The sequence below is a fragment of the Prunus persica genome, chromosome G6 (assembly GCF_000346465.2).
Source record: "Prunus persica cultivar Lovell chromosome G6, Prunus_persica_NCBIv2, whole genome shotgun sequence".
NCBI lineage: Eukaryota > Viridiplantae > Streptophyta > Magnoliopsida > Rosales > Rosaceae > Prunus > Prunus persica.
Window position 1 is genome coordinate 19,033,739 of NC_034014.1, and position 8,891 is coordinate 19,042,629.

General features: G+C 37.3%; 1 protein-coding gene across 1 annotated transcript; it reads left to right on the forward strand.

Annotated features, from left to right (window-relative positions):
* LOC18774485 (probable serine/threonine-protein kinase DDB_G0282963) lies at nucleotides 3,624-6,028 on the forward strand. Its single transcript, XM_020566737.1, has one exon. The coding sequence runs from the start codon at nucleotides 4,301-4,303 to the stop codon at nucleotides 5,708-5,710; it is 1,410 nt and encodes a 469-aa protein (XP_020422326.1). The 5' UTR covers nucleotides 3,624-4,300; the 3' UTR covers nucleotides 5,711-6,028.

Genomic DNA, 8,891 nt, shown 5'->3' on the forward strand with positions numbered 1-8,891 from the left:
GGAAGTTGCCCCAGCTCCTTATAAACACAGCTTCGGTCCCTTAACATTTCAATGTGGGACAAACACTCTCAACACGCCCCCGCACGTGTGGCGAACTTTCAAGCCTAACACGTGAACAACACATATTGGGTGACGTGGGAGCACGTGTGGCCGTTGGGCCCAACACGTGAAGCCTTGCTCTGATACCATGAAGGAAGTTGAGGTTCCACCTCAAAACCAATTGGCAATGGGGGAAGTTACCCAACTCCTTATAAGCCCTTGTTAGGTTTCTCAACTTTCCAATGTGGGACTCTTTACCTTCACATTCTCACATCCATAAATAAACCTGTCACAAGTTTCAATTGGGCTTGGACTGGGGCTTGAATTGGTCTTCTGCTTAAGTTGGACTGAATTAGAAGTCCAGAAACTGAACAAGTGATTTACCACATGCTCTCTCTGGGTGTGATGTGTACAGTTTGTCAAAGCTCTGGTAGATGGTCAGAGCCTCGGGTCATGTGTGGGAGATCCTCAGGACAAGTCAACCGTCAAACTCATCCCACTAGTTTAATAAATAGAGTCATATGTCCCACTAAACATCTTCTTCTCTGCAACCATTTAGGACCACCTTGTTGAATTTTATAAGGGTTTGACCCAAACCAGCAGGAGAGACTCTGTTTTCATTTTGAATTAAACTCACCAATGAGCTCAAGCAACAATTTTGATAATAAAACTTGTTTAGAGAGAGAGAGACTCTTAATTGGGTATATGAGTTTTTGGAGAGTAAAATTGTCCAGAAGCATTTTGTCGGGTGGGCTTGGAACTTTGTTGGGTCCAAATAGAAAAACTCTGTAAAGTCAATAATAAAATGTGGTGATTGTATTACTGCTGACCAAATTTTCTTTATAAAATATCATACTTTCTTGTATTCTCTTCTTTCTTTTCAGTTCCCCTTTTATTTTTTGGTTAGAAATTATATGCAGCTAAGTGAACTTTCTATTCGTATATCTTTTGGATGTCTGGCAGGCATACAATAACACCAGAGAGGAAACCACGCCAGAAATAATTTTTTTTTTTTTTTTTTTAAAAAGGCAAAAAGATAAGACAAAAGAAAATATTCTACTTAGTGGTGTTGAAGAAATTTTGATTTGGAGAATATTTTTGGGGCAGTATTAATTTTATTTGCTTCACTTTATTATAAATACAAGTTTAGTATATGTGGGTTAGGTTAGTTGGTTAAGGTAGTGTGCCCGCTCTCTTGTACTCAAGTTTGAACTCCCTCCTTGTACATTAAAATAGTTCAAACTAATATCGTCATTGTCAATAATAAAAAATCCTGTTATACTCACCAACTTATTCGGCCCAATCAATCACGAAGACAATAATGTCTTTTGGATTATACATGCAATAAAACATAGGACAAAATAAAATAAATTTTGGATGGTAAAATTATACATGGTTCACGAAGAAAAACTTATATGAAAGTGTTTTCTTCATATGATAAATACATTCCAATTAAAAGATTATATGAATTAAAGATTTATCAACAAATTTGAATACATGTCATTTTTCAACTAAATTATTCATTCACTCAATAATGGACAGTTGTAAATCATGGCTGACCACAAGTATACCCTAATCATGTATATATGTAGTCTTCTATACCCACTATTTCCAATCCTCTAATTTATCTCCTCATTTTTCTCTCTCTTAATTTTACGACATTTTATCAACACGAGTGTTTCTCCATTGATAGTATTTTCAAATAGTACGATTTAATATGTTTGGACACTCTCACATAATAACTAATACGATATGATATGACGTAGTTATATTTAAATACTTCTAAATTTTACTTTGCCCTTTGAAATTTTAATTTAATTTTGAGCCCCATAAACTTTTAATTCATGCCCAATGTCTCACGAACTATCAATTAGACCACAATTTTCCGTTAATTCCCATCACGTCCAACGCACACTGCTAACTTTTAAGGCCATGTTGAAAGTTGAGATTCCATTGCTAAATTTCTCCCTACATTTAAATACTTGAAGAAAAAGAAAAGAATACATTCAAATACGCCACGTTATGGGACCTAGGTAGAATTCTTAATATGCCTTTATCAAGTGCGTACACTAACTTTTGGAAGCGGAAGATCCCATCAAATCCAACGGTCCAGATCAATCACAAGGTTTGGATGCAATTGCGTCTGCTTGTGTGAGGTACAGGTTCATTGAAAATGATGGAGGTCCCATCAAACCCAAAATTTTGATCTTACTTAATCTTTGTAGTTGGCGGAGATAGCGCCCCACTTACAGTTAAAAACAAAAGCAGTTTCACAGGTTCAAGTAACTTAAATAAGACATAATTAGGTAATTGATTTGAGGTTAATAAACGCCACGTGGATCCACATGATGAGCTCATGAAAGAGCAAAATGACATGCACATTACAGTCTGCAACTGTCCAAATTTTAGGGTTAGGGTTTTGTTTTGTAGGGTTTTGTTTGCGAAAACTAAGCAATAATATTAATAATTTATGATGGAAACCATGTAAATATTGAAAATTATAAAGTATAATGTGACAGACTTAGGCTTAGTCAAGTTGGTTAAGACTGATATGCTCTCCACTCTGCATTCGAGTTTGAATCCTACTTTTCGTAGTTTAGATTAGTTGAAAGTAGATTATCGCTTGTATATAAAATAAAATAAAAATACAACGTAAAGAACGATAATGACGTTTATGCATCTAAAACCCAAGTTTTGTTTATTTAAGTGTCATTAAATATGATTATTTAATGTGAAAAAGGATATGATAAATGTGGGATTTAATATTTGTTAGTTCTTTTTTAGTTCTGATGGTTGCAGCGAACCTAGATGTTGTTGAACTGATCTATCCAAAATACAGATTTGTAGATTTCTTTCTTCTTCTTTCTTCCAAACAGTTATTTTCCATTAAAGAAACACACAAAGTGGAAGAAAAATTTGCAAGGAGTATAAAAATATCAGGGAGATAAATCATGACTTCCATCTATACGTTTTCTGCAGAGGAAGACTGAAAGATTCTCTGAGGTTCTTCAATAATAACCCAGATTTTGATTTTGATTTTGATTTTTTTCTTCCTCTGATGGACTGATATTTTTATGTCAAGTTGCTGACAAAGTCAAAGCTGCAGGGTAAAATATTTTCCATGGTTTAAATTTAGGAAAAGAAACAAAGAAGAGTTAGGTAGTTAATGAACTTACTTTGGCATAATTAAACCTAACACTGAGCCTAATTGTGAGCAGAAATTAGAAAAGGTTTGACATATAGAACAATAATTAGCGAAAATGATTTGGGCTTTTATTAATTTACTTGGTTTTTGTTTTGAATTTTTTTTGTTTGGAAGGCTTTTTAAAAGTAACGGTGGTGATGGTGGGTTCTCTGACCTTTACACATACCATTCAACAACCATCTTCCCAGATTTGGTTGCTTGCTTGCCTGCCTGCCCACCTCATAATATTCCAAATAAATTAAAATATGACATTCGCTGAATTAATTAATTTTTTAACTAATTAATTATTATTATAATTTTTAACAGCTTCCTAAACCTCATATCTCTTTTCTTCCTTTCACACTGCGAATCAAAACCACAACTCTCACTTACTTTGACCAGTTGCCCCCTCTCTCTCTCTCTCTCTCTCTCTCTCTCTCTCAAACACTTACGGCTACCCCACCCTGATCTTTTGAGTGGAACCTCAAGCAGAGAAGTAGCTTCTCTTTTAGGGAAGAGAAAAGGCTAGAGAACAACCCCTTTTTCTTCTTTTTTTTCTCTCTCTCTTTCTCTCTCTCTCTCTCTCTCTCTCTCTCTCTCTCCTTCTCTCTCCTTTTAGCATCTCTGTTATCAGCAGCAACCCTTTGTTTGAAACCCTAATTGATCTGAACCCAAAAATAGTAAAAAAGAAGAGGGGCAGAAGAGCTAGCTAGCTTTCATATGTATTTTTGAAACAGTCTCTTTCTGCAACCATCAATTTCCGTAGGCTGTTTATTCTCTTCTTCACGCATACCCTTTTGCAGCTCCCAGATAAAGCACAAGAACCAAACCAAACCAAAGCACTGTACTCCTTTGCTTTGCAGATCTCACAGAGCTAGCTTTCATATATGGCTTCTCATAGTTGGTACTTTCTCATCAGCTTACCTCACAGTTTCAGCTCTCTGTTTCTCTCTCCTCTTCTTAATTGAGCTTTGTATTTTAAGTAACCAAATATCTCTCACCTCCTCCATATCTTTGTCCCCCTTCACGTCTTTCCATCTCTCTCTCTCTCTCTCTCTCTCTCTCTCTCTCTCTCTCATGGATTCTGGTAGTGGAAGTATGCAGTCCTCCAGCGGCGGCGATGACGAGTACGACTCGCGGGCCGAGTCAATCTCCGCTCTACTGAGTAACCCACCGAGTCAACTCGGCCACATGTCTAGCCACGCACCGCCACACCACCACCACCACCACCACCACCAACAAACCCATCACCACCTAGACCCTCTATCAAACATGTTCGATCCATTATCCTCCAGGCTCACGAACCCGAACCCGCTTCTCAATTTCGACATGGCGTGGTCCAAAACCCTAAGATCCGACCCGAATCCCACCGATCTCGGTGGCCTAAGCCAACCCTTTTTGACCAACCCCAATATTAATCAATTAGGACAAAGCAGAGGCGGCGGCGGCGGCGGAGGCGGCTCGTCTACTTTTGCGGCTCTTCAGATCCCGCATGATCACCAAAACGTTTCGGCTTCTTCTTCGGCTCCAAACAACCAAACCCACAACATCAACAGTAACAGCAACAACAACAACAGCAACAGCAACGGAGTCGTTCGGAACCCGAAGAAGAGGTCGAGAGCGTCGAGGCGCGCACCGACGACTGTGCTGACAACAGACACCACAAATTTCAGAGCCATGGTTCAGGAATTTACAGGTATCCCTGCTCCTCCATTTACATCCTCCTCGCCTTTCCCGAGAAGCAGACTGGATCTCTTTAGCTCAGCTGCTGCCGCCTCTGCCCTCATGAGATCAGCTGGAGGAGGAGGAGGAGGAGGAGGAGGAGGGGGTTTGGGTTTGGAGCCTTCACCTCCTTCTTACCTTTTGAGGCCTTTTGCTCACAAAGTCTCTCACCAACCACCATCTTCTTCTTCCATTCTTGATCATCCAAACTTACCCTCAACTAATTCAAGTGCCACTAACCACCACAATAATCTCCTCAATATGCAGCAAAACCCATCACCCTCCTCCTCCGCAGTTCTTAATTTCCAGTCCCTCTTTCAACCCCAACATCAGCAGCAGCAGCCTAAATACTCACTGCCCATTAATTCTCCGAATGATCTCCTTGCCTCCAAGACACCTCACCACCACCATCACCAAGGCTCTTTGGACCATTTTGGCTTGACCCAGCAGCAGCTCAATGTGCTTCCCAACAACATCGTATCCTCCTCGGATGCCGCGCTCTCGAGGCACGACAGTAATTCCAACTGGGGTAACGGAACAGGGCCCAGCAACAACAACAAGACCAACATTGACAACAACAATGTTGATCATCAAGGTCTGATGAGATCCATCAATGGGAATTACGGCAACGGGAAGCTAAACTACTCTGCTGGTTCTTCGTCCAATAATATTATCCATGGCGATAAGGCGCAGGATCAGAATGTGGCTGCCGCTGCTGCTAGAAGTGAAGGTATGGTAGAATCATGGATTTGCTCCTCAGATTAGGCTTTTACACCCCAAATCATGAGAAAAGTTTCACAGAATCTTTGTGTTTGTCTTAACCATGACCACGACCAACATAATTGAACACTTTTTTTTTTTTTTCCTTCTCTTTTTTGTTTCTCCTTTTCTAGTTAATATTTGTATGTAAATAATACTCTCTCTCTCTCTCTCTCTCTCTCTTTCTTTTTTCATATATTTTCATACACTTCCATACACGAACCATCTTGGGTTTTTTCTTTTGTCAATTTGTGGTTCGAACAGTAATTAAAATGCTGTTAGTTTGATTATATAAATATGTATATCATCAAAGTCTGAAAGCAAGTCCTGTGTAAACCAGAATCTCTGGATCGATTTATGATGGTTCAGATAGAATATTTATTATAAGCCCACCAACCATGAACAGCTTAATAGTTTTCCTCGTACCTTCTCTTTTTTGTGCCATGTGGTTTCAATCTTATCTGAAACGAAGAAGAAGAAGAAGAAGAAGAAAGAAGAAAAATCTACCAAATGGTCTGAGAGGTTTGTCTGCTTGCTTGCTTTATTATTCTCCACCCCTCCATTTTCATAATATTCTTTCAAAAATTTTGTTTTTTTTATATTTTCTGAATATTTTATATGATGTCTAGGAGTGATTGGTGGCGTGATTTGGGGTATAGTTAGCCGCCGCAATCTCTTATTATACGAATCAAATATCTTTCATGTGCTTGTGTTTCCAAACTTTTTTTTGTTCTTTTCATTTTTATTAAATTAAAGAAAGATATATATAGATGCCAATAAATTTTTGTATTTTTCGGGGTGGTGGTGTACCATGCAATACACATTAGGGGTGGGCACGGTTCGGTTTGGACCGGTTTTTGCCTCAAATTAGAACCGATCCAATACTATTCATCCGGTTTGGTTCGGTTCGGTTTTAATAAAAAAAATTTCAAAAACTGTCCGGTTCGGTTTGAACCGGTTTCGGTCCGGTTCCGGTTCGGTTCGGTTTTGAACCGGATTATAAAAATTATTTTTTTAAATTACTTTTTAATACAATTCTCAACTGAAATATTATTTTTTTACTTGAAAATTAACAAATTATTCAATTTCATATAAAAAATAAATATTAAAGTGAGAAAATAGAGATATTTTGACATTGAACTTGGATAAATATTATGTTTTTTTTAGTGAAATTAAAAATATAGCATTAAATATAAATATATATATTGAAATTATATATTTTTTTAGTTTCACCGGTTCGGTTCGGCCCGGTTCGGTTTTTGAAGACATGGAACCGGATCCGGAACCGGTCCAAACCGGTCCGGTTCGGTTTTTGACCGGTTTTTGACTTTTTGGTCAACTCGGTTTTTTTCCGGTTTGGTTCGGTGCGGTTTGGTTTGGATTTCCGGTTCGCCGGTTTGAGTGCCCACCCCTAATACACATGGGACGTATGAAAATATTTTATTTTCATGTTCTATATATATTGAAGAATATTTTTACATATTATATGTGTATTGGATGATACACCAATTCGGCACATACATAAATTACTCGTAGATGCCCATTATACAAAACCATAGAGGATCGTCCATACGTTGCACTCCATTAGATAATCATGAATGCGCACATAATACTTTTGTTCATTTCATACGTAAATGTCTTCATGCTTGTACTCAAACAGTAAGAAAAAAGAAATGCGATAAAACACTTGATGCATGTACTTCTAGGACAAGGTAGCCACACAAATTCCGATTATTGTCTCTTTTGTACAACCACAAAAATTAATTGCAAATTCACCAAGTTTTGCACTTTTCTTTTTCATACCCTTAGATTATTACACCATAAAAATATGTGACCTTTTTGTTTTTCCCTTGGCTATGTATATGTTACTTTCAACTCTTTTTTTTCTTTTTTTTTAAAATCAAAAGATTTTATTACATATATGGGGCATGTGTGCTGACATCATTGAACTAATCTGAGCTACACATCACATGCTGAAAACAAAAAAGCACCCTAGCAATTGCGAACAGCCCAGCATGAAGAATAACATTGACTTGCAGATCAGTTGTTTCAAGTTTGAATTGCCACATTATTTAGATAAAGATTATAAGAAACCCACATTCTCCTTATAATTTTAGACTATCACTTGTATCTAACAATTATCCAATTAGTTTCATCTTTAGCTATGAATATGCATACGTGATAGCGATGTGATTCTACAAATTTAAGCCACTGAAAATTGATACAAGTACCCAAAATCGCCATCAAACAGAAACATAAAATTTACTATTTAGTAAATGTTTCCGTATTTTTGAAAGTTATTTTGTTCGAACGATTTTTCAACCAGAGTGATCAAGAATATTAGTGAGATCTTGTTTTTGCACAAAGTCGTACAAAAAAATTCATATATAGTACGAGCATGCATCGTTGTAACTCTCCCATACACTTGTTTTTTTTTTCTTTTGTCTCAGCTCTCCTTGTCTTTCATATAACAAATCTTCCTTGCTCAAGCGTACAGTAAAATACTAAATGGGGTTTGGGTACACTTTTTTTTTTCTTTTTTTTTTAAATGAAATTTTTTTTAAAGGGAGATTGGCTACTCTCACTACCAGCGTCAGAGCATACCCACAACCTCGAGCCGGAAGGATTTACGTGTGGCACTCAACTGCCAGTTGCCATCTGCCATCAATATGAATTTATGTAGGAAATTACAGATTGTGCACCAATGAGAACTACTGACAGTGAGATTTGAACACTAACAGAGCTACACACAGTGTAGGGACCTTACCAACTAAACCAACCTTCATTGGTTAGTTTGGGTACACTTTTTGTCAAACAGTATTATGGCAAAAGATTTCCCTAATCTCCCGCCAAAAGGGTTGTCTTTACATTTGAAAACCAACCAAAAGAATGCTTCAATTTTGAAATTTATGGATTGGGAAAAAGTTGAAGTACTTTCAATCACTCCTTTGGAATTGTTATGATTAAGAAAACATGAAACGGTGATCCATGTGAAAGTCGATAATCTTTTTTCATTTGTTGATTGATAGATCATGATCTTTTTCACTTCAATTATGCATCTTTTTTTCACCCTTGGTTTAAATTTGGAATGATGAGAGGGGGATATGCAAAACCGCTTTCAAAAATTTTCGAATTCTCTCTTTTCAAAAGGGGTTCCTCTTTTCTCACTTTCTTTCACAAATCAAAT